The sequence below is a fragment of the Pleurodeles waltl genome, chromosome 6, assembly GCF_031143425.1.
Source record: "Pleurodeles waltl isolate 20211129_DDA chromosome 6, aPleWal1.hap1.20221129, whole genome shotgun sequence".
In the NCBI taxonomy this organism is placed as follows: domain Eukaryota; kingdom Metazoa; phylum Chordata; class Amphibia; order Caudata; family Salamandridae; genus Pleurodeles; species Pleurodeles waltl.
In genome coordinates this window covers 1,100,866,333-1,100,893,698 of record NC_090445.1, presented here as the reverse complement: position 1 = coordinate 1,100,893,698, position 27,366 = coordinate 1,100,866,333, and the positions used below count along the sequence as shown (strand labels likewise).

Here is a 27,366-nt window from a genome sequence, read left to right as displayed (position 1 = left end):
GCCAGTGGATTCTGAATTTTTTGTCCAAGTCTTTGTTCACCTTTTGTCAAAGCCTCTATGGAAATTGATACACAAGGATGTGTCTGATCCAGTACCACTTAATGACACATGCATTAAAGCCTTCTCCGAGCTGAGAGGAAACCTGTGCTGAGCCCCAGCTGTGGGAATGCCTGATTACAACAAATGTTTTTCTTTGTTGTGCTGTGAAAAAGATGGTTGTATGCTTTCTGTTTTGACACAGTTACACAGAGGTACCAAAAGGCCCATGACATATTTTTCAGTCTCACTTCATCCTGTAGCTGCTGCATTGTCTTGCTGTTTAATAGTGGTAGCAGCTGAGTGCAGCTGAGTGGATGACCCATGACAAAGGCATTGTCATTGGTCATCCCCTGAATTATTTTGTGCCCCATTATTTTGAAGATCTTTTGACCCATACAAAAGCCCTAATTTACAAGGGTATTGCACCATTGGAACATCACTGTCACTGATGTTCGTGTGGCGCAATGTCCTGGCCCAAATTTACAAAGCGGCGTTAAGCCACTTTTTGTGGCTTAACACTGCTTTGTAAATATGGCCCCTTTACACGCATCACTTTGCATGAAATGGGTGTGCAATGGGTGTTGCTGTGGGTGTTCCACTGCAACACTCATTGCATTTTGATGCTGCCCCAGATTTGTAAACCTGATGAAGCGCCAAAATCTAACACCACCCAAAGTGGTGTTAACATTGCACAACAAGGAGAAATACTTTTATTTCTCCTCTATTTTGCTTTGCTGTGCAGCACACAGAGGAAGAGCAAAAAACCATGAATTATTGTTTATATTGTATTTGTTTATTCTGTAGCACACATAGAAGTAACAAATCACTATTAGTGATTGTTAATGTGCAGGAAGGGGAAGCTTTCCTGTACATAAACAATCATTCTCTGCAACGCAGGCACCCTTGGCCTATGGTGCAAGGGTGCCTGCATTGGCGCTAGACAGCTAGACAGCTAGACAGCTAGCCCCAGTGCTGGGGAGAACACAGGGATACACCGTAATGTCTTAAATACAGTGCATCCCTATGTTTCTGAAGTGACACACTGTGTTTAACTTGCTAGGAACAAGTCATTTTGGGGTCCCCCAATGTCAACATTAAAAGATGTAGGGGCAGATTTAAAAAAAGTGGTGCTGCACCTAGTGCAGCGCCACTTTTCTTGCACTCCCTCGCACCCCCCTAACACCACCATGTGTGCGCTGTGTTTAAAATGCAGCGCACCATGGTGGTAGTCAGGGGTTTTAGCATCATAATTTTTTATGCTAACAATGTTGACGCTAATCCTGCAAAGCATCCACAGGTCCATTGAAACCAATGGAAGCCTCCTTTTTGCTCTGAGCAGTCGTTAAAAGTGCTGAAAAAAATGGCGCAAGGAAATCTCTTAGATTTCCTAGCACCATTTTGTTGGCCCCCCTAAGAGGAGAACATCCCCTTTGCATACATTATGCCTGGCGCAGGCATAATGTGGCACAAAGGGTTACGAAGTGGCGCAATGCATGCATTGCACCACTTTGCAAATATGGTGCAGCGTTTTTGGCTTTCTAACGCCACACTAATGTGGCATTAGAATGGCACAAGGCCCTCTTAAATCTGTTCCTAAATGCTCTGAATGTGGCATTGTTCTTATCAATTTCTGTTGAAAATGTAAATGACAGCGAAGATGAGGTAGAGCATGACTGTCTCGGTGTGACTGAACTGTGTACCAAACCAAGAGCTGATATTCAAGATACCTCAGTAGATGAAAATGACTACATGCTGTTCATTGATGGCTCCTGTTTAAGAGATACTGATGGAACTCTGAGATCTGATTATGCAGTTTGGAGAGTCTCAAGAATGACAGAAGCTTCATGGCTTCAAGGAGTCTTTTCTGCCCAAGTAGCCGAATTGGTTGCTCTTTCCAGGGAATGCTGTGGTGCTGAACAGATTATAGTGACCATTTTCACTGATAGCCAGTATGGGTTTGGTGTTGTTCATGAATTCTGACAAATATGGTCCCAGAGAGGCTTTATGCCCTTTTCTGGATCACCTATCGGAAACTGTGACAGGGTTTACCAATTGTTGAAAGCATTACAGTTATCTGTGAAAATTGTAGTTGTTAAATGTGCAGCACATCAAAAGTCAAATGATTACATCTTGTTAGGCAATGCCTATAATGAGCAAGTGGCACATTAATGTGCTCTCCATGCCACATACTTTATTGAGGAATGAAGTGATGGAAGCAGCACCAGTTAGACAAATCAAAACTTCTTTATGACAGCAATTGATTCTCGGGAAGACGTCAACAGATTTCATGAAAAAGTGCCAAAAGAAGTAAAAAAGGGGTTGGAGCAAAGTTGGTTGTGTTCAGAGAGCTGAGGATGATATTTGGGTTTTGAGTGAGGGAAAAGCAGTGTTACACACTAGTTTATTGTTCCTGATGGCAAGGTATTACCATGGACAGGCTCACATAGCTTAGATGCAATGATTAGAATATTAAGACAAGCATGTTACAATCCCCGATTCAGGTTGGTTGCAGAAGCAGTGTGTCACAGATGTGTAATAGATCAATAAATTAATGTGGGGAAAGGCACTGTGGTTAACCTGAGCCACATAGGTAGATCAGGCAGTCCTTTCAACAGAATTCCACTTGATTTCATCAAAATGACTTTATGTGATGGATTGAGATATGTTTTGGTGATGGTGCGTGTTTTCTGACAATGGGTCGTGGCTTACCCAGCCCACAGGAATGATAGCCTCACAGGTGAAAAGCTGGTAATAAGGAAATTGATACCTCAATGTGGCTTTTCCATGTCTATGGAATCGACAGAGGAACTCATTTCAATAATGAGATCATAAAATTGTTGTGTGCGGGTTAACCAGGAGTCTCAGGGTTAGAGGAGCAAATGAATGGAACGCTGAATTCTCGACTAGCAAAAGTGCTTGCATCTACAATGTTGAAACCGCCAGATGCATTGCATTTTGTTCTGATGAGCATGCGCAGCACACCCGACAGAAAGACAGGATTGTCCCTTTGTGAAATAATTATGGGTCGTGCTGTGAGATTGCCAGCTGTGCCTGCAAATGCACTTGTGGACATTACAGATGACTTAGTGCTGGGTTATTGCAAAGGACTAGATGATGTGGTTCGCTCTTTGTTTCACCAGGTTGAAGAGGCAACTGTTCAATCACAACAGGAACTGTGCCACAACCGGAGTCCTGGATACTGGGTTCTGGTGAAGACGCATGTAAGAAAGTCATGCTTAGGGCCGCACTGGAAAGGGCCTTTTCAGGTTGTCTTAGTAACTACATCTGCTGTGAAGTGTGCTGGTCTGCTGAACTGGGTACATGCGAGTCACACACGCAAAGTTCCAAGTCCTCTTGACGATACAGTGCCTGCTCCACAAGGGTTGGCTACAGTGAGAAAAGAGGTCCAGGTTAGCCAAACTGTGAAGACTGAACAAGTGGCTATCGCAGAGCATGCACAATCTGGTGAAGGTCCGAGTGCATCAAAGGCAATCAGAGGTGCATTAGGGTCGAATCAGAGTCAGTTGACTCCTGCTAGCTCAGAAAATGCTGAAGTCACAGTTGTGCCTGAGAAAAGAATTGTGGTTGGAGACCAGTGGCTATGAAAAGTAGGAGTGTATGGACTTTTATGTTGAATCGACAAGATCCCACCATACCAGATGATTATTTCATTTGTGGGAAAATGCCTATTACAAATTGCCAAAAGGCTGGTATGGTACATGTCACCTGAGAGTGGTATTTCCAAAAAAGTATCATGTAGATGATTTTGACAACCCAGTCTGGAAGGAGAAACCGAATTCCAAAGTTAAGAGAGGAGCTAGAGCAGCGGAGTTTACAGGAGATATATTTGGTGCCATCATTCCATCAGTTGGAGTAATCTAGAATGATATCAAGATGAGGAAGTTGTCAACAGTAGTAGATAGGTTATCTACTGATTATTCTGGAGCTATGCTTTTAATGGATACAGAGATGGTTGCTGTGAGATCAATGGTTTAGTAAATTTGTTTGCATTAGACACCTTATTGTTGAAGGAGGGCAGAGCCTGTAAAGTTTTACATTAGCATCCTTGCTGTATTTACATACAAGACAATTGTAAGGAGATAAGGATGTTTACCTCTAACATCACACCCTGAAAAATGACCTGAAAGGATTGACAGCCATAGGTGCATGGAAGCCAATAGGTAGGGGTTTTCAACCATTGAAAAGTGGATTGGAAACTTGGGAAAGGGAGTAGTAGGAATGATCATGAGACATGTGTTGATCCTGGCTGTGTGTGCCTTAGTTGACTTGGATTATACAAACTATACAAACTGTGGAAAGAGAAAAGAGCTAAGAGTAGACAGAGGAGAGAAGAGATAGAAATGGAGAAGGTGAAAAGCATTTATTAGGCAAATCTCAAGAAAATTGTTAATTACAACAGACTTCACCAGAAAAAGACATCGAACTTTTGAGTTGTCTGATTGAAATAAGTGTGTGCCCTTTTGTGATGGCATAGACTGCCATCATAGGAGGGACTGTTGGAGTGTAATTTTTAGTAATGCTTTTGGTGACCCAGACGTCAGCAGAAGGTTACAAATTATGGCCCTCATTCCGAGTTTGGCTGGCGGCAGTAGCCGCCAGCCAAACGGGAACCGCCACTTGGCCGCTCCGCGGTCAAAAGACCGCCAAAGGAGCGCCCGCCGGCCCAGCGGGAAAGGCCCTGCAACAATGAAGCCGGTGGAGTTGCAGGGGTGCGACGGGTGCAGTTGCACCTGTCGCAATTTTCACTTTTCTGCAATGCAGACAGTGAAAATCTTTCTGGGGCCCTGTTAGGGGGCCCCTGCACTGCCCATGCCAGTGGCATGGGCAGTGCAGGGGCCCCCAGGGGCCCCACGACACCCGTTCCCGCCATCCTGGTTCTGGCAGTGAAAACCGCCAGAAACAGGCTGGCGGGAAGGGGGTCGGAATCCCCATGGCGGCGCTGCAAACAGCCATGGAGGATTCTCCCAGCCGGGGGTAATCCGACGGGAAACCGCCGGACCTGGCTGGGCGACCGCGGCTTCACAGCCGCGGTCAGAATACAAAAGGAAGCACCGCCAGCCTGTTGGCGGTGCTTCCGTGGTCGTCGACCCTGGCGGTCGATGACCGCCAGGGTCAGAATGACCCCCTATGTCTTATGTTAACAGCCTAACGCAGAAAGCTGCACTGCACTGACACATACTTTAAAAGTGCTCATGTTTTCATTTTTGTTGGTCAAAATTGTGCCTACCGGATTCAGCAATGTGCTAATAAGATTTAAATAATGCTGAAATATATTGTACACTCTAGAGTAAATGCTAGCATTAAAACAAATTTGGTTTTCTAATGTTTAAATGTGTGTTTATGAGTTTAAATAGATGTGCACATAAAATTAAATGCACTTCTCTGTTACATTTAAAGTCATGCAATAACAAAGTTTTACAGTTTATAATGAAATGTTTTACTTATTCTGATGGTCTATTATTAATGCTGAATTTACAAGTTTGCATATTATGTGTATTTTATTAACAAGTATATTAATGCATTTATATTTCTTGTGTTAACATAACAAGGCATGCAAAGCTTGTGTTTGCAGTCATGTAAAAGTGATGAATCATTGTTCTTTCTAAAGTATATATTTCTCCTAGCTTTTGTTCTCATGAGTAGCAATAGGTTCTTTGTTCAATTGCACAGAATACATGCATTGCGCCACTTTGTAACCCTTTGCACTACATTATGCCTGCACGAGGCATATTGTATGTAAAGGGGGTGTTTCACCATTAGGGGGCCAAAAAATGGCACAAGGAAATCTAAGAGATTTCCTTGCACCATTTTTTATGACACTTTTAATGCCTGCTCAGAGCAGGAGTTAAAAGGAGGCTTCCATTGGTTACAATGGGCCTCGGTGTGCTTTGCAGGATTAGCGCCAACACTTTTTACGCTAATCCTGCGAAGCGCCGGACTAGTGTCTAAAGGTTTGATGCTAGTGCCCTAACTACCGCCATGGTAAATACGGCACACATATTGTGGCAGTAGGGGGGTGCTAAGGGGCACAACAAAAGTGACGCTGCACTGTGTGCAACACCACTTTTCTTAAATATGCCCCTTAGTTTAGTAACCTTGAAAAAGGAACATCCAGGCTTGTGAAATTATTTGGTTCAACTAATATGCGGATTCACATGGGACTGAGACAAGTCCACTGGACACCCTGGGAAGAAACTGGATTGTCAAGTGAAAATAAATTGTTACTGAACTGTTTGGATTCACATGGAGAGAGTAGATGATCCCAGACCAAACCTGAGAAAGTACCAGACTGTTGCAATCCAACATGTTATTGCTTCTTGATTGGATGATGCCCCTTTTGCATGATGTGAGGCTACTGAAACAATCATTCATTTCTATTGGGATGTGCTTTGTAAGTTTTAGTCAGTCTTCTTTGGCTCTTGAAGACTCTTGTCTCCTTGAATGCTGTCTCTTGGAGAGGTATATCACCTTGTTGATTGCAATTTCCCTTGACATGTCCTTCTTTTTCTAGAATGGAAGCTAGCATGCTGACACTCACCTAATTTATTTTTCTAGTTAGCAATCTATAGCCCTAGATATGTTTTTCTTTCCAAATTATTTTCCTCTTCATTTGTATTTTGCCTGCATATGTTAGCCCATCCTCATGCATCCATATCCAAATTTGGTTACCTGTAGGGACAACTTATGTCCAATCCGAAATTTGTATACCCTGCTTAATTGAACTTGATTAATGTTGATACAGGCTGACCTGAGATATGTTTCTGCTTCTCCGATAATCTCCTTAATGATATATTTTATTCTTCTTGAATGCTTAATTGTGTCAATGCTAATTCAATTACATTTGTTTTGTCTCTTTGGGCAGCCAATGGTGTTGATAAATTATAAAGACATAATCTGATTTTGCACACAGTCTTCATGACATTAGCTATGTGATTATAAAAAAAAGCTTTTGAAACTTTTCATGGATTGGATTCTCCTTCTGTGGCCACATTGGTCATACTCTATAAACTGTTTGGGTGGTGTTAATGTAAATTTGTGTATGGTTCACCACACTCTGGTCAAAAGGTCCATCGACCTTGGTGAAACGTTTGATTCCCATGAAGGATGAAAAACGTATGTATGTATAGTGTATTTGTAAAGCGCATTCCGGCCCGAGGGCATCGAAGCGCTGACTAAGGTGAGGCTGTGCAAACTCTGCAAGAAAAAAAAGAATCAGGGTCCAGACTTATCGTGGGAAAAGCCAAGTCTTAACCTGTTTTCTTAAAGTAAGGTAGTTGTGCTCTCTCCTAAGTTCCAGCAAGAGTGAGTTCCAACTCTTTGCAGCCTAGATAGTGAAGGCTTTGTCACCCCACTTCGCCTTCTTGGTGCGGGGGACTTGAATTTGATGGGTGCTAGCAGAACGCAACAGTCTTTTAGGTCTGTACCACTGTAATTTGGCCGTCAAATACTTGGGTCCGATCCCGTGGGCGGCTTTATGGGTAATACAAAGGGTTTTAAAAGAAATGCGTTGGGCTACCGGAAGCCAGTGTAGACGTTTAAGGCTAATCTTAGCAGACGCCGATCGTGGAAGGTTCAATAACATTCTAGCAGCTGTGTTCTGCATCAGCTGCAGCTTATTAAGAGATAATTTGTCCAGATTGAACAAAAGGGTGTTACCGTAATCCAATCTGGACAGGACAAGGGCCAAAGTAGCTGTGATTCTCCATTGTTTTAGAATATAGGGAAAGATTTTCTTCAGTTTCTTCAAAATCCACATGCAGGTTTTAACGGTCTGATTGACCTGGGGTTTAAAAGATAAATAGTAGTCCTAAATTCCTTGAGGTGGAACCCAGAGTAGGAGGGGTGCCACACTCTTTGGGCCACCAGCTAGAAGACCACTGTTCCCTGCTTCTACCAAAGCAGAGAATCTCAGTTTTTACACAGTTCAATTTTAGCCAGTTGGCCTTCATCCAACTATTAACAGCTAACATACAAGTGTTAAAACGAGCTGCAACTTCCTCCACGTCTTTATTGATAGGAATGATAAGTTGAGTATCATCTGCGAAGGAGGTCGGAATGAAGCCACACGAGCGTATTAATTCTGCCAAAGGGGCCACATAAACATTAAATAGAGTAGGGCTGAGCGACGAGCCCTGCGGAACCCCACATGGCAAAAGATAAGCAGGGGATCTGAAATCTCCACTGCTTACAGTAGACCACCTATTGGTTAGAAAGGATTCGAGAAGCGTAAGGGCTTGATCCCTGGCACCTATATGATGTAGACGATCTAACAAAATATGGGGTGCAATGGTATAGAATGCTGCTGACAGGTCCAGCAAAACCAGAAAGACACCCTGGCCCTCATCTACCATTCTGCAAATAGTATCTGATGAAGAAATTAGAGCAGATTCAGTACTGTAGGATTTCCGGAAATCTATGTTGAGAGACATCTAAGCCCCCTGAATCTAGCAAGAAATTGACCAGTTCTTTATTAATATATTTTTCAAACATTTTGGCCAGAGAAGGAAGCAAAGCTATGGGGCGTAAATTAGTTAAGTCATCATTCTTTCCTTCTTTTTTAGGGGGATAATGATAGTCTCTTTCCATGCAATAGGGTATATGCTGGTAGTGAGGACCTCCTGAAAGATGGGGACTAACACAGATACCACCAACTTAGGGACCAATTGAAGAATAGCAGGAGGGCAGGGATCTAACGGGGAGCCTGATTTCCATTCGTGGAGCAACTTACAGATTGCATCATGAGATGGAGTTTTGAACTTTGAAAGTAGACGCGGGTTATCGAGGGTGGCAGTAAGTGAAGCAGAGTGGAACATCGACGTAGCATCCTTAGGGAAAGAGTTCCCCTGAGCCTTGCCCGAAATGAAGCTAGAGTAAATGTTTAAAATTTTACTTTAAAAAAAATTAGCTATTTTGTTGCAAAAGTCCTGAGAGTTTTCCAACTCAGGCGTACCAAGGGGAGTGGTAAGGACATTAATAACTCTAACCAACTCTCTAGAGGAATTGCCCACCTCTCTAATTTTTCGAGTGTAGTAATCTGATTTAGCCATAAAACAAGCCTCTTTGTAATTATTTAGAGCAAATATTTCCTCTGAAGTAATTTAAGGTCCTTGGAGAACCATGGTTGGCTGGGTTTTTTCCTGGTACGTGGCGCATAGGCCTTCATAGGGGCTAATGAGTCAATGGCCAAGGCAATTTCTTGATTAAAACGAGCAAGCTGCGGCAGAGCAGACACATTTGGATCCTTCCAACCGTGTTCTAGTGCCGTTCTCAAGGATTCAGCTTTAATACTTTTCCATTGCCTTATCAGTTTATTCGGGGTTTGGGTATAAGAAAAAGCTGTTTTTCAGTGAATTTAAAAGTCAAGAGCGAATGGTCAGTCCAGTCTAGCGGGGTAGTCGTGAGCTTTAACTGCTCCTCCGGACGGGTGAAAGTCCCGTCGAGGATGTGGCCAGCTATATGAGTAGGAGGAACCCCCTTTAAAACCCAATCCAATGAGGCCATAAGATTGAGGAATTCGGTGACCAGCAGATTAGTCATTTCATCTAAATGGATATTGAAATCCCCTAATATAACGGCTTTAGGGGCCATAATAAGAGGTTCCAACAAGTCAGTCCATTTCAAAAGGAACTTGGGAAGGGGACCGGGAGGACGGTAGATTAAAAGACCCTCTGAAACTAAGGAGTGACCGAATAAAAGTTTGAAATACAGTTTCCCATACATCTGAGGTACAGCTCGTGCAATTTCAAGTACAGGTGAGGTCTGACCTACAAATAATAGCCAGTCCACCACCTCTACCCGTAGTCCTATCTAACCTGTAGAAGGAGTAGCCTCCGGGGTGAAGCCTCAATGAAATCAAATCAAACCTAGCCCAGGTTTCAGTTGTAAAAAGGCAGTCTATGTTGAAGGTAGCGATAACTTCACTAATTTCAAATTTGTGCTTGGGAAGGGATCTGGCATTGATGGGGGCAAAGGATCCCATTTTCCTAATGTCCTTTATGCTCCCAAAATTGGTGTAATCCAACTTATTCCTTCCTTCCCCAGAACTCTATGCTCCTCCGCTGTTAGGGGCATCGGCGGAGTCCAATTACATCGCGCACATTTCCAGGCGGTAGAATTACCAGGCACAAGCATATGGGGGCAAGAAGTGCCGGCCAAGCTGTGGAGATCTGAAGAGGCGTACATGCCCCTTTGAAATAATGATGTAAAATTCCTGGCCCTCTGGCCCGTTCTGGCGCGGACGGGTGCAGACGGGCTTGCCTTTAGCGGGCCTTTGGCTTGCCAGCGGTGTGCATGGCGCGGCTGTGTTGCTGCCGCCATTATATCACCTTGTAACAAACTAGACCACTAACCAGCAAGAAGCGGTCCCTGCCGGAAACAGGAAGTGGGCTCTAACAGGCCCAGACTTCCTGAAAGGACAGAGAAAAAAGAGGACCCCCGGTCAAAAGAAAACAGCCCCCAAAAGAGAGCGCCGATAAAAAAGTAAAAGCGCTCGTTTTAAAAAAAACAATCAGCTAGTCATATTAAAAAGCCATAAAAACCACAGAAAGGAGTTCAGTGGCTAACAGCACTATTAAAAAAAAGAAAATCGATAAAAGCACCGATACAGGGTTGACGCTTAAATAACAGAATGCAGATAGGTGCACAAGTCACACGCACTCACCTCAGTCTGAGCAGCCGTGTAGCTGCCGCCATTATGTCCCCTCGTAACAAACTAGACTGCTAACCAGCAGGAAGCGGTCCCTGCCGGAAACAGGAAGTGGGCTCTAACAGGCCCGGACTTCCTGAAAGGTCCGAGAAAAAAAGAGGACCCCCCGGTCAAAAGAAAACAGCCCACAAAAGAGAGCACCGATAAAAAAGTAAAAGCGCTCGTTTTAAAAAAAACAATCAGCTAGTCATATTAAAAAGCCATAAAAACCATAGAAAGGAGATTAGTGGCTAACAGAACTATTAAAAAAAAGGAAATCGATAAAAGCACCGATACAGGGTTGACGCTTAAATAACAGAATGCAGATAGGTGCACAAGTCACACAGTCACATGTGCTCACCTCAGTCTGCGCGGCCGTGTTGCTGCCGCCATTATATCCCCTCATAACAAACTAGACCGCTAACCAGCAGGAAGCGGTCCCTGCCGGAAACAGGAAGTGGGCTCTAACAGGCCCAGATTTCCTGAAAGGTCTGATAAAAAAGAGGACCCCCAGTCAAAAGAAAACAGCCCCCAACAGCCCCCAAAAGAGAGCGCCGATAAAAAAGTAAAAGCACTCATTTAAAAAAAAACAATCAGCTAGTCATATTAAAAAGCAATAAAAACCACAGAAAGGAGATCAGTGGTTAACAGCACTATTAAAAAAAAGAAAATCAATAAAAGCACTGATACAGGGTTGATGCTTAAATAACAGAATGCAGATAGGTGCACAAGTCACACAGTCACACGCGCTCATCTCAGTCTGTGCGGCCGTGTTGCTGCCGCCATTATATCCCCTCGTAACAAACTAGACCGCTAACCAGCAGGAAGCGGTCCCTGCCGGAAACAGGAAGTGGGCTCTAACAGGCCCAGACTTCCTGAAAGGTCTGAGAAAAAAGAGGACCCCCGGTCAAAAGAAAACAGCCCCCAACAGCCCCCAAAAGAGGGCGCCGATAAAAAAGTTAAAGCGCTTGTTTTTAAAAAAAACAATCAGCTAGTCATATTAAAAAGCCATAAAAACCATAGAAAGGAGATCAGTGGCTAACAGCACTATCAAAAACAGAAAATCGATCTCATGACTATTATGTTGATAAAGAAGGATAAGATAGCTTGCTGATGGAGCCATCTTCAACCAGCAGAAAAGTGCACCATATTGCATCTGAAAGCTACAGAGGGCTTTTGGCTGAAGCAGGGGGCTGTTAGGGGAAAAATCTCATTACACCTATAGTTCTTGCCCCCTTCCTTTTTGATATTGCTCAGTGAGTTCTAAAGTCTAAAATGAGGAGAATACATGGTACTTGTTGAGTTTTGAGCACAAATCAGGAACCCAATATGAAAGTCTCTGAATTCCGGTGGCTGTTTTGCAAATCATGCAAACCATTAACTCTAGGGAACCAGGTGACCCCTGTCCAGCTTGCATTGTGGAACCAATTATTTATGTTCCTCTATGTCAGCTAAAAAATAATTCTATAGTTCAAGGAAGATGCCAGAAGATTTGAAACATCGATGTGTACTTTCAGTAATAAAAATAACCTACACTGAATACTTGTTGCAGTCTGTCCCAAGGTGAGTGAGAATTCAATAAAGAAGCACCTATCTAGTTCAACTCTAACAGTTCTTTACTCAGGGTCAGGCTACCTGTCTTTCACTCATCTCACAGCATTGAGGTTATCACCATCGCAGTCCAAAATTGGTTATGAATGATCCGAGATCATGGAGGGATGGCAGCCATCATCTTCTCGACCACCGTGACACCCACTGACTCTGTAAGCCACTCTGTTCTGATAGTTAAGATGGTGAATGTTGGGGCTAGCAGAGTTGAACTGAAGGGTTGTGCTCCATTCTGAGATATTGGAGCCAAGCAGTCATCATGCCCCCGTTTCGGTTTGCGACCAAAAGCGTCTCTTACAGAGTTCCACAAGAATCTTCTTTGAGCCCTTCACTTTGAATATTTATGTAGCTCCATTGGCAAAGCTGACTCAACTGAGTATGAGACTGAATGGTCAAAGTAACATCACTTGGGCAAATTTCTTCCAAGGATTAAATGCAGTGGAAAATTGGATGGCTACAAAGTGTTTAAAACTTAACCCAGAGGAAACAGAGGTACTGAGTCTTGGCTGATCTACCTCTTGCTGGACTAATGAGTGTTGACGGACTATTTAGGTCAATTCTAACCTCTGGTTCACTCGGTAAGAATTGGGGGATAGCCTTTCGTGGCAATCTTTCCCTTTCACCTCACATAGACAAAGTATATGCTACTTGGTTCTGTTATTCATCCTTTTAAGTAAAATCCTGCGGTTTATTCCAAATCTGCAGTCTTTGCTATCATTCAAGTGCTATTAGGAACTCACTTGTATAATGCCTTTGCCCTTTTTAGGTCAAGCGTTAGCGTTCAGCCTGCTGTATACTAAAGTATACACCTGAGTGAGTTCCAGCTTTTTGATTTGTTAGTTGCAGTGTCCTTAAAAACTCCTTGCTTGCTAGTGGTCAGTTCTGCCTCTTTGTCCTGCCTTTTTTCACTTTGGGAGCAGCACAAAGTACTGTGTAATTACGCTATGTCCTGTTTATCTTTTCTGTAAGGGACTTTTTTTGGACTTTTGCCTGTTTCACCTCAACAGTGTGGGTGCTTGTTCAGTCACTCCTTCCCACCAGCTCCCTCTGTAAACATAAACCAACAGCAGAGGGCCAGCTCACCCTTGCTCTCTTCCTTTTGTTATTTTCAGTCTGTGTGGCAATAAAAGTCCAGTTAGTAATTTACAACGCTGTGAGCTCGAACTCGAGCAAACACGAGACCATTGCATTCCAAAGGCTTGTTCTAGGCTTCTCAGCGTATTCACTTCACAAACACCAAATAATTCACAACTACACTGCTCGCCTGCCACTTAGATTACAGCGCATAACTCTGAGCACTTGAGATCTCTACATTGGTTTCCAGTAGGCAAGTGTATATTTTTTCAAAAGCCTATCTGGTTGCTTTAAAGCTTCGTTGTAGTCATGGCCTGTGCTTTTTTCAAGCATATTTGTTTTAAGTATAAACCGCACAGAACCCCCCCTTGTATTCCTAAATTCGGGATAATCCACAGAGGTGGCAGAGCCTTTGATTTTTAGGCAGCCACTCTTTAGAACTTTCCTTCCACTACATTTACGTCAACAGACAAATCTATCTAGATTTAAGAAACTCCTCAAGTCCTGGCTTTTTTCAGCGTAATGGCACCCATGTTTCTTCTCTTTAGCCAGCTCCGCGACACTTTCATGTAATTACGCTTTCTAGAATTACTTCAAATAAATAAAATTAAAAAGATACAGTTTGTGTTGGTGGATGCAGCATCCTTCCTTCTCCATAATTCATGCTTTCGCTTTTGCAGGTACAGGGTTAGTAAGAATTGTGCACTGCTTGTAGCGCACTGGAAGAGGGTCAGGTGGTTTCTTAAGAGGGATAAGAAGAAATGGGAAAAGGAATAAAAGATTTCCCTAAGGAGTGACTAATGCTGTATTGAGACTCTGTGATGTGTAAGGCTGTCACTTTTGTTGCACATGAAGATTAGTCCCGTAGTCTGAATCCTGAGCCTGAGGGACTGTGAGATTTCTGTGGTAGTTCAGATCCATGCAGACTCATTCAGGTAGGATTTGGAGGACCACATGAAAGTGAAATGTGGTGGGGGCCCCTTCATTTTACCTTGCATGTGTGCCTCCTAACGTTTTGTTATGCCACTGCCTTGCTATAAGCTTCTTGTTCCTCACAAGTCTTAGTGTCTCTCTTCTCTTTCTTTCATTTCTCCTAACATTTTCTTTTTATGCACTGTCTCTCCTTTCACTTACCTGGCACCTGGCCCTTTCTGCTCCCACTACAATTTGTCTCCATCTTCACTGCTCCTGAATTAATGCTAAGGGCACGTACCGCAGAGTAATGAAAGGAGGAACTTGTGCAGGAGGTGTCTTTGAAGTCAATTTTGGGCAGCAACTGTTACCCTGATTTTACCTTTGGTAACCCTGGTTCTGCCCTTTCTGTACCTGGTCTCTGGGAACAGGATGGATGCTACAGGATAACCCCAATGGGTCAAGGCTGTCAGAGGCCTGTTTGCTTGCGTTAGTTTCCAAAGTTTGTCCTTGCAGTAGCTGTATGGAGCAAACATGAGGTAGTTGAGGGGCAAAGGATCATACATCGGTGGAGAGAAATTACTATAAGAAATTCCACTCAGCCTGATCACAAGTGAGCTGCAGTTCTGCACCTGAAAAGTCCCATGAGGCCTTGGCTGCAACAGCAGCGAAGCCTTTCCCCTGCTCCAACTAAAATGCTCCCTTCTGACAGAACTGGCCTTTGCTGTCTTTCAACTACTTCCATCTACCCCACCCCATTGAGAAGGCAATGTAAACAGAGGAGGCCGTAAATGTGTGTGTTATACTCTTAGAACAGGCACTGTAATTCCATGTCTAAACAGTCATTTCCTATCTCAAGGAAATCAACTCCTAATCGGCAGAAATCAATGCAGAGAAACTGGCCAATAATGGCAATTCCTTTGGGAATCTCTTCATAGAAATCCGCTTAACCTATAATCAGGGCCTCAGTCGGCAGCGGAACGTGTATTTTGGTTAATTTTCAGGCTTCTGAACCATATTGAAACTCGATAATCATCAGAAGAAAGTTGTTTTCTGTTTTATTTGCTTCCGGTTCGTCTCTGGTGCAATTCTAGGCCTGTTTCCACTTTAGAGAATCATAATAGTAAACTTAAGATTTTAAAATGCAAACCCTACAAGTGCTGATGCTTTGTACCTATTCAACACAACTTATTTCGTGTTCTCCCTCCTATGCAAATAATTCCTGATTTCCTCCAACCAATGCCAACAAATCTAACTTCCCGCCCATGCCCTCTATCGAACTATACCTGCTGGTTCCTGCCTTAAGCAACCAATGCAAACCATATCTCTTTCGTCATATGCAATTAAACATAAGTGCAGGGTACCCTAAGGCGGGGTTCCAGATACCAAGGCTGCCTAGTCTTTACTCCATCTCCAGACACTTTCCTGCTTCACCTCAACCTCCCACCACTTTATCCCACTGTTACAGGCTCTTTTTCACCCCCCTTTCTCTCTTTTTTGATTTTTACTATAAGTTTCAAGTCATAAATTCTGAGTGCTGGTGCCTGTTAGCAAACACCTGTACAAATTGTGCACTTCACTTACGGCACACCATTCAAAACATAATGGTGCCCTGTCTCCACCCTACTGAAAAACTCTATTGTGTTGAGATGTGATAAATCTTTGGATCGTAAATATAGTAATTCATACACTGGCATTAACAGTAAGCTCATGAAATGATAATGATAGATGATGATGATAATAATAACAACAATAATAATAATAATAATAATAATAATAATAATAATAATAATAAAAATAATAATAATAATAACAATACATTTTTGTGCAATTTCATGGAGTAAAAACGTGCTATCTCAGTGAATATATGTAAAGACGAATACTAAGCTTTTATGAATTATGAATGTATTGAAATAAAAAGCACTGCAATGAAAGATATCATATTTGCTTTATTTCCAGGATTGCAAGGACTGAGGGGCCTGCAGGGCCCACCAGGGAAGGCGGGACCAATAGGACCAAATGGCTCAACTGGACCGATAGGCCCAAAAGGAGAACAAGGCTTGATTGGGCCAAAAGGATCGATTGGTCCTACAGGTCCAGCAGGACCAGTGGGAAAAACAGGACCAGTGGGGCCAGTAGGGCTAAAAGGTTCAGCTGGATCACCAGGACAAACAGGGTCAATGGGCCCAAAAGGATCAATTGGCCCAATAGGACCGGTAGGGGCAACAGGAGCTGTGGGACAAAAAGGTTCAACAGGAGCCCCAGGTTCAACTGGACCAGCAGGACCAGCAGGACCAAGAGGGCCAGCAGGGCAAAAGGGCTCTCTTGGGTCAACAGGGCCAATGGGTCCAAAAGGTTCAATAGGCTCACCAGGACCAGCCGGACCCACTGGAGTAGCAGGACCAAAAGGACAATCAGGACCAAGTGGACCAACTGGACCAGCGGGTCAGAAAGGTTCATCTGGATCTCCAGGACCAATGGGAGCAGCAGGCCCCAAAGGGGCAGTGGGAGCAACGGGTGCAGCAGGTCCAAAAGGCTCAACTGGATCAACAGGGCCTCCGGGAGCAGTGGGGCCTAAAGGGTCAACAGGAGCAACAGGGCTTGCAGGGCCAACAGGCCCAAGAGGTGCAAATGGATCACCAGGCCCAAAGGGAGACCAAGGATCACTGGGACAAAAAGGACAGAAGGGAGAGAGTGGAGGCTCTGGTAAGATAAAGGCTAGTGATTGGAGGGGGAAACCATCCGGCAATTGTTGTGTCTCTAATTTGATATTTGTGTTTCAGTAAAAAAAAAAATCCAAATGTATATGCTTGATTCTATTAGAAAAAATTCTCAATACTTGACTTCCTCAAGGAGAGTTGTGTATTGGCATATTGTGCTGCAGGTTGAGACTTATCTTTGGCGCATCAATATATTGTATTTTTTGTAGTGTTTTTTACTAACAAAGCGTCAAAAGAGGCCATTCACCCTTTATGTCAAACTCTTTTCCTGTTATTGGTCTTCTTCAAGGCCATTACAGGATAGACAAAGCTTCAGCCGATGGTAACATCTGCTACTGGTTAAGAAATGGGTGGTGTGTCTGGTCCCTTTTTGCCTTGCACCAGTTGCCGCAGCATATATAGGGGATTTACAGTCTCTCCTGCAGGTCAAAGGTGAGTGGCAATCTTATGTTTTCCCAGTTCCTCAGGGTGGAAATCTAGAATATATACTTTGTACAGCCCTACAGTGGTGAGCTGCCATAATCTTCAACTCCAGTAGCCCAAACACTGCAATCTCAAGGTGCTAATGGTCAGACTGCACAGATGTTCCCATCCAAAATATCATTACTTCTGGAACACCATGCGAGACCAATCCCCTAATTAAGAATGGTGCTCTGTCATCTTGCCTCTTTGGTGAAATGAAACTCTAGTAGATGTATTGCTTCTGCATGAATTTTTATTCAGGCCTTAATCAACTAAGGTCCTGATCTAAGAAAAGTGGCGCTTTACTCAGTGCAGCACCACTTTTCCTATGCCCCTTAGAGACCCCCTAACACCACCATGGGTGAGCCGTATTTAAGATACTGAGCACCATTGTGGTAGTTAGGGGAACTAGCGTCAATATTTTTGACGCAAGTTCAAAACTTTGCAGGATTTGCATCAAAAATGTTGACGCTAATCCTGCAAAGCCCACTGGGGCCCATTTAAAACAATGACATGCCTTCTTTTAATGCCTGCTCTGAGCAGGTGTTCAAAGTGCAGAAATAAGTGACGGAAACAAATCTTTTCAATTTTCTTTTGTGCCCATTTTTTCAACCCCCCTAACTGGGGAATGCCCCCCTTGAATACATTATGCCTGGCACATGCATAATGTAGTGCAAAGGGTTACAAAGTGGTGCAATGCATGCATTGCTCCACTTTGTAAATTTGGCGCTGCAAGTTTGGCCTCGTTGGGCCTCACTAGTGTAAAAAAAATGATGCTAATGTGGCGCAAGGAGGCACTAGTAGCTCTTAAATCAGCCCCAGTGGGCTGTGAAAAATATTACTTAAAGAGCAAGTCTACTTATTGAGGGATTCCTGTTTCGTGCAAGAATATAGTAGCATGGAGTCCAATAGTTGATTTTGGAGCACATGCTAAGAAATGTATATCAAAAATATGGAGTATAGGTTACTGTCCTGTAATTTGCGCTTGGATCAGCATTCCAACTTGTGATGAAATACCTCACTTTTTTCCAATACATATTTTGTTAGGTAAAATCTGGGAGAAGTCATATGAGGAAATACTACAATATTCTGAGTTATGCATCTCTAATAGGGAAACATATTCTAATAAAATGTTATCTCTCATTTTGAGTTGTTCAACTCAAGAACATGTAGCTAATACCACACTTGGTAAGTATCTCATCAGAGCTTTATTCACTGGGTGAGGAATTAGCTTGTCTTATGCTGTAGGTCTTATAATGATAATGGAAGGAGAACAGGATGTGGGATACCCTAGCCGCACTCCCTCAAGTTCCGTGTGTGTAATGAATTGTAAGGGTGAAGTGCTCAACCGGGAGTGACACCCAGCACCCAAACAGTATTAAGAAATGCAGGGAAAACCAACAGACACGTTTAATAATCGTAACTACTCAGGAGCACATCAAATTTAGTTGCAAGTGTCCTTAGAATAATCCAAAGTCATTGAATACAGACAAATTGAAGGTACGAAGATCAAATTACATTATAGTGCAATCAAAGTTCCTTTATTGCAAATTAAGCAGAGGCAGCCAAAACGTGTTTCATCGTAGACAACTTTCTCAGGGCCAATCAACTAATTTGTCTACTCAGTCATTGTTCAAAGAGTCAATATGACCGCAAGGGGAGGTTTGTCAAGTCTGTAATGGAAGGAAAACTGTCAGTTGTAGACAAACGTTTTTTAGAAGGGCAATATAGTCATAGAAGTGTAACCCATATATTGATGAAAAGTCACATTGTATTAGATGCATGATAATTTCCCCATGCCAGTACTGCAAAAAAGAAAGAAGATATGTAAAATAAAACCCGGTAAATTATCCTAATCAGAATGCACAAATGTACGGGACTTAGACCCATATTAATGAAAAGTTGGTGCCGCCTTTTTGTAATTTTTTTATGCAAAAGCGGCGCTAACCTACCGCTACATTTATATTTTTACGCTAGACCCAGGTAGCGTCAAAATATCTGAGTTAGCGTCATTTTTGGGAGCGCCAACCCATCATGTGTTGTTTTGCAACAATGATATGCAAGGTAGGCATTCCCTTGCAAAAAATGACGCTAGCCCTCCACGGCATATTTACATCCTGACGCTAAAATGATGCACAGAAAGGAATCGGTCTCAAAAAATGATGCAAAGCCCGATTTTCGTCAAATTTAAATGCCTGGTCAGACAGGCGTTAAAATGAGGCACACACACCACTACTTAAGGAAGACACACAGAAGGAGCACTGGCAACCTCCTGGACAACAAGGAACTGTTAATGCTCCAGCTTGGCACAAGCCGTAGATGTCAGTGACGACAGCGACGACAACAGGTCACTCCAGCACCACCATAACAACCCCAAACACCACCACAGCAGCCACAAAGGCAGCACAGAAAGTGGGAGAGGATATTTCACCAGCATACAACCATCCTTGGGGTCAGGGAACAGGATGTCATCAGAACCTACCATCTGAAGCGGGAGTCTATTGTATGCCTGCTGCATCACATAGCGCCAGACATCACGCAAAGGTGGAAACTCCAACAAATATTTCACCCTTGACCAAACTCCTCGCTGTCCTCCATATGCTGGTGTCAGGTTTGTTTCAGACAACAGGCGCTCAAGTGGGTGGTATCTCCCAGCCATCCTTCTCTGTCTTCCTACCAAAGGTTTTGGATGCAATCATTGGCCTCACACCCCACCACATCTGCTTCCCCAACACCCAGCAAGCTCAGCAGGAGACCAAGCAAGGTTTCTACCTAATTGCTGAAATGGACTGCACCCATGTCCAAATTGTGCCACCTGCAGCAACGGAACACCTCTACAATAAACACAAACACACCCATTCGATAAATGTGCAGGGCATTGTGAACCCCCGTTGCTCTTCACAAACATCCTAGTCAAATATCCCAGCAGCGTCCATGATGCCTACATATTCTGGCATTCCACCATCAATAAGCGGTTTCAGTATAAGCAACATGACAATGGGCTACTCATAGGTAAGCCACCATACTAATCATTATACAGACAACACACCAACCTTGTAGGACAAACAAGACATACACCACACTAAACATACAAGGACAGGGGAACACAGATGTATAGACAACAAAACGTATGTCAAATGCCACACTACACCTCAGTCATGGCACATCACACACGCATACACCCATATGTACATAATACAGCCACAACCTGACTGGCACACCACGTGAAGGACAGGTGGAGCTATGTCCCCTTTGCATACAGAACACGGCTCCAAACCACTACAAAAGTCCACTGGTTGACAACTAAATACAGATCCCACATACATTTCACCAAACAATGAATAGCTCAGCTATGTGAATGGCACAGCCCATGTCAATGTAAAGAAAGTCACACATAGGCACAGCCCCACATTTGTCATGGTGTTCAAGCCTCTTGCGGCACCAATATCAAATGCCACCCAAGTGTTGCCATTACCAACTACATATCACCTACACATACCTGATGAATCTGTAGTGTGCACCCTCACCTGTCTGCTGCGTTGTGCCGCACACATAGGAATACAACATCAACAGCCATGATAGGGCATGGGACAGATTTATGAAAAGTGGTGCAGCGCCTAGTCCAGAGCCACTTCACATGCACCCCTTAGTGCCCCCTAACACCGTCATGTGTGCACTGTATACAAGAAAAGGCCCACCATGGCACAGAGTAGGTGCAATACTGTCAATACTACAGTATTGCGCCTACAGAGTAGGTGCAATACTGTCAAGATAATGAATGCCATATTAGGACTCTGTAGGAGTAATGAGAACATACCTGACCTTTCATGTACCGTACATAGGGACCCATGCAACAATATGGTGTGGCCCCTCCCAAGGCCTGCACTGTGCATGCCAAATCATGTATAGGAACCTTGGAGATTCCACTGCACCTATTTTGCTACTCTACCAATTGTGTGAATCACACCCTTGTACACATGATGGCTGGCACAGCCATCATCTGCCACAAAGGGTCACTAAGTGTTGCACTGCATGTGTAGTGCCACAAGGTAACATGGAGGCCTGAGCTTGGCTCTGTAGGGCCACCATGGTGTCAATACATATGACACCATTGTGGTGCAAGGAGGTGGTAGGTTCCACTAACAATAGGACACACCCTCAATTATGGACAACACAACACATATTTGGCATGGTTGAACTGTCAGTTTGGATTTATTTTAACCATCACTAGGTCCCTGAGCCACAACCCTTGACAGTAATATCCATCAACACAAACCAATGTAACCATCCTATGAACCAGGAATACACACAATGCCAGAAGCAGGTCGGACTCATCACTACACCTAAAACTAACATCTGCCATGGAACATACGAAACAACAAATATGCATTACCAACACATGTTTTCTCATTCCTTTGCAGCCGACTAAGGTTACGGCATTCAGCCATGGGCGATGACTCCTTTTGGCAACCTGACAAAGGTGGAAGAGCGTGCATATATTGAAGGGAACAGAAGGACACAAAATGTGGTGGAGAGGACATTTGGGCTCCTGAAGTCAAGATTCAGGTGCCTGGCCCTGACAGGAGGAAGCCTGTTGTATGCACCACCCCTGGTATTCAAGATGATACTTGTATGTGCTATCTTGTATAACATATGTATATGGACCAATGTTCCGTGGGATGAACTGGTAAATGACCCCAATGAGGAGGAGGATGACAATGGTGCAGCACAGTTGGAGGGGGAGAGCTGCTGTAGTTCATAGGGGCAACAAATTGTACAGAACGTCTACACCTAGACACTGTACAAATAATATCACTTTGTCAGTTTCACCAATAAATCACTTTGTACCAGAATGTCCATGATCTACTCGTTCTCCACTACATATACCATTGGAATGTTTCCATATCTCATACCTCAGAGAGCAGGAAAGAAACAAAACAGTTACAAAGATGGTTGGAACCTAGGTTATGATGTAAGAGTGTCTAGCGCCTCCATGCCACATTCACAGCCATGTGGCTCTCAAAGGCCTAGATCTACGCACCACAAAAAATATGTCACGTTAAGTGGGCATTGTACAAATTCCTATCCCTTTCCCCCCCTTTCCCCACATCATCCCCACGCCTGGCAAAATGTATGCAAGGGGGTGGCGTATATATGGTAGGGGATGTTTCCAAATGGTGCAATAGAAAAATAGGAAGTGAATTGCATCTCAGGCGGATAGCTGCTACTCCAGCACTGACCACGTGTGACAAGGGGTGAGGCCATTGATATTAATAGACCTTCATTGATTGTTCAGGATTAGGAACCAAAGTTTGAGCCTAAGCTTGCACTGTATATCAATGGTGCAATGGCGTTACGCTCTGACACTGCCATTGGGCCCAACCATGGCCATGTGGTGTGCTGTACCTCAAATATAGCACACACATGTTGGCTGTGGAGTGCGCTAAGGGTTGCTAGACAAGGGAAGCAGCAATGATTGCTGATCTACTCCCCATACATATAGCCCAGAGCCAGGATTTAACAATAAAATGGGAGAATGCACCACCTAATGAATGTCTGGGTGGAATGTAGGCAGAGTCTGTCACACTCCCTACGTACATTGTAACACACGTGTCATACAGATCTGCTGTCTTGACACATGCCTCCACCTAATCCGGATATACATGTGAAGAATGATGTGTGGGTGCATGGCCCAGTTAGGAAAGGGTTTGGAATTTCCTACAATGGTTGACATGTGTCAGCAAGATAACCTAGTATAGTCTGTATGATACCATCACACACCACATATGAAACCACACCTCTCATTGACACTCACATGACTGACCAAGAAAAAGTTACCAACAGTAATAAAATTCCCTAAAAATGTTCTAAGTCTCCAACATGCCAACCAGGTGTGAGATGTGCAAGAATGTCTAGCAATGTCAAAACATGTCACAGACCCATCCTAAAATGTATGGGTGAAGAAGGAGACAGATATGTGGCATGTGGCAAATAAAAAATCCAACGGTGAGATGATTTCACACACTAACAAGATACACTCATAGCGACAGTGACATAAGATGTGGAATGCAGAATGCAGTCCATACACATGTACACCAAAGAATGTGAAAGGACAGCTGGGAGAATCCCACAGATACTTGGAGCTACAACATGGGGAGGTCACTTGGAGACTACACAATTGCTGTGGCAGGTGGACTGTCATGTGTGTGTGGAAGTCATGTAATGTTGCAAAGGCTGGAAATGGGAGGGAAACTATTGTGTACCAATAGTAGAAGAGGTGTACATCTTCAAATTACACAAGTGAAAAATTGCATCCTGTCCATGTATGACCGGGTAATGTTGCAGTAGAAGATGTGTACAAAGTGCAAGCAGCCTAAAGAATGCCAGTAATGTAGGACCTAATCTATTCAAAACAAGATATGCCGTAAATGATGGAGAAGGTACACACATAGACCAATACTGACTGTGCAACACAGCAATGTCACCATGTGATCACCCAACGTACGTTCATAGAGGATGACTAGGTCAGTACATAACCCACTCACGTTTGCTACAACAACAAAGTTGTAGATGCCCATGGCATACTATTCTGACTGAAGGTGGTGACAGATGACATCATCTGTCCCCTGGGTCATACCAAAATTACAAGTTGCACTAGAGATTAAGGCCCTAGCCAAGCTGCAAATGGAAATTACTAAGATTGTATTACCATGTCTGTCAGACCACGCCAAATGATTAGACATGTCCTACACATACAAGTAGCCAGTCCTCTGCACATGATAAGGCAAGCCTGATATCAAGTACCCCAAAGGAAAATAAAAATCCCAAGCAATTTGAACACAAATGTGCATGTGTCAGTCTGCAGGGGACTGTGCATTGCTCTGCAGAAGAGCTATCATTATGAGGCTATATCCCCACCCAACGCCCTCTAACCCCAATGCTAAGGCTACATTGACTCTTGACACAGTCAGGGGCCTGATGCATGTGCATAGTGGACTGAGCAGGGTAGAGCACCGTGAACCTGTGCCAAAACATGCAACCATGGGTCTGTGTGGGCACAAAAAGTCACACAGTAGTAATGATGACTAGGCTGCCATCATTGCCTTACAGCAACACTGCTACACTGTTGCATGCCATTGTATGTGACTGTCATAACAAACATGTTGTGGTCGATTGTAAGTACCTAATTTGTGGCATGCACACATATGCCTGATATCTCTGCAAACGTTCCACTTAAATGGCACAGACCTGGTATTCTGTATTGGAGTCTGCACAAAAGTCAGCTTTCCACTAATGAAAATGCATTTGTACCACATGATCATTGACAGACTTAAATGACCATCACATGTGTTCCAGCATACAGAAACATAGGTGCACTGATATGACTACACATGCTTTTAACAAAGTCCAATATGTGTCCATGCAGGAAGATAGATTTGTGAAGTTTCATATCCCATGAACACACCGCTGTGGTAAATTTTACACATATGACACTACACATGTCTTTCCACACCACAGCACATTTAAACCTTCATTGACACATGTGAGTACACCATCTCCTGCATTATAGATGTGTGGGGAACTATATGTCACACGTGTAGCAGAGCATCTTGAAGCCTGAACCTAACAACACACCTCACTGTGGACACACATGCATTCACATTGCCAGGGGTAATGTGTAATCAACCCAGCCATTGTCCACTGCATCCTCTGAGTATGATTTGTCATGGGTATCATATGCATTACCATGTTTTGGACATAGACTATCACATCTACTGTGCTGTTGTTAAATGTACATTTGGAAATCATACATTACAATGTGGTAGACCCACAAATATGTGTTAGATCACATATGTACATTCCTAGTACACATGTGGTAACATGTATGAGGACAAAATCTAGCAACACATGCACCTATCCAAAGAGCGTCAGTCATCACATGCATCACACACATACAAACATAATGGTAATGCATACTGATGTTACCGTTAAGATGTGAACGAGCATGCACACACAGGTAGCGATATCATACTTAATGTATAAATGCATAGCCCCTGTGACATGGTATTTGAATCTGGGTGCACTGACAGCCTTTCCAACAAAATCCACGCATTCCTGTTATGCATAAAAAAAAAATACACAAATGGCAATATTCCATACTACGCTATGCCAAAAATATGACGCCTGGCCTCTGGGCATCAATCACAAATACACAGGCTTTGTCAGGCTTCATGGGAAAGAATACCAGGCCTGACCATCACGTGACACAGAGGCCGATACTTCATACTTTGCTAATAAAAAAAAAAATGACGACTGGCCCCTGCGCGTCAATCGCTAGTCTTGAGGCCTTGTCAGCCTCAATGGGAAAATGCATGACCGTCATGCATAAAAAAAAATGACACAAAGTGGAAAATGTGATGCACAGGCCCGGGAAGTGGTGAAACAGGACTTCCTGACTGCATTCACTTTCACGTCACAATCTTTTTGCCTGTGACTGTGTGAGGTTGTGTGGAGCTAGTGCTGGTGGAAGATTGGTGTTGGTGGAGAGTTTTGTGCTGTGTCCTGTTGCTTTTATGTGCTTTCTGTCTTTTTCCCCAGTCTTTTGTAGTGTTTTGTCCTGTATTTGCATTGTATTGTGGGGTGTTTGTCTAGGGGTAGCATAGTTTGTTGGGTATTTGGGGTTAGGTGAGGTAGTTAAATTAATTTATTTTTTGGGGTTCTTTCATTTGCAGTTTGCTCATACTGCATAATGTCTGGGAAAGGGAGGGGAACAAACATGGTAGCAGATGAATTGGGAGGGTTCCTTTAGCTGATGCAGCATTACCTTCCCATGATGCTAATTTTGGATGGCTGTGTAATACAGGTCTACCCACAGAGGCACAGAAGCTGCGGTCGGGGTTGGGTAAGGTGCTCCACCATCTACACAAAATATTCGGAGTTGTGTGCACAGACCACCAGTTGAAACACCGTTGGGCTGATCTCATAGCACGGCAGCAAGATCTACTGGATTACCTGGGGCTTCAGATTGGTGGACCAGTTGGTAAGTTCCCCATTTGCATAGCAACATCCTTATTTGCATGTGCATGACAGTCAGACATTAGGTTGAGTGCAGTATGTTTTGTCAAGGGCCTGATTTAAGACCCCTTAGCGACACCTTAAGGCTGCTATTGTGAAATTCATAAATTATGCTAAGGCAGGGCGAAGTGCCATTTTCCCCGCGCCATATTAACAAAGTCGTGCAACACATGCATAGCACCACTTTGTTAAGCCTTGCACAACATGATGGCTGTGCCAGGCACCTACTCCTGTAAGGGGGGGCAAAATAAATGGGGCAGAGAATAATTTTATATACCCTTGCGCCATTTTTAATGCACTTTGAACGCCTGCTCAGAGCAGGTGTTAAAAGGGTGCATACCATTATATATGATGGGCCCCGTGTATTTTGGGTGCTACTCCTGCTGAGTACATCATTTGCGTCTCTATAAAATGATGCAAATCCCCCTACCCTGCGGCATGGTGCACCATATATTTCATACAGCGCACACATGGTGTGGGAAAGGGCGGTGCTTAGGATGCGAGGACAGCTGCGAGGCACTAAGTGCAGACCACTGTCCTTAAATCTGCCCCTTTGTGTCTTTGGCCAATGACATTTAAGAGAGCTTAGCTAGGCACTGGGTCCAGACTGCTTGCACATTCTTCTTTGTGTACATTGTGTATCACATACACCACATAATGTTTCTATTATTTGACACAGATGTGCTGAATTTGTACCACAGGCCTGCCCCATGTTAAAGACAGCATGAGGCAGGCCTACATCTGTGGCAGCACTAGCACATTACTCAGAAG

At 43.6% G+C, this 27,366-nt stretch overlaps 1 protein-coding gene across 1 annotated transcript in view; it reads left to right on the top strand.

Annotated features, from left to right (window-relative positions):
• LOC138300608 (pulmonary surfactant-associated protein D-like) overlaps positions 1–27,366 on the top strand; it is a 158,324-nt gene that overhangs the window by 71,203 nt on the left and 59,755 nt on the right. Inside the window, exon 3 of the mRNA XM_069240203.1 lies at positions 16,298–17,044. Coding sequence (XP_069096304.1) covers positions 16,298–17,044 — 747 coding nt within the window. The remainder of the gene's footprint in view (positions 1–16,297; positions 17,045–27,366) is intronic.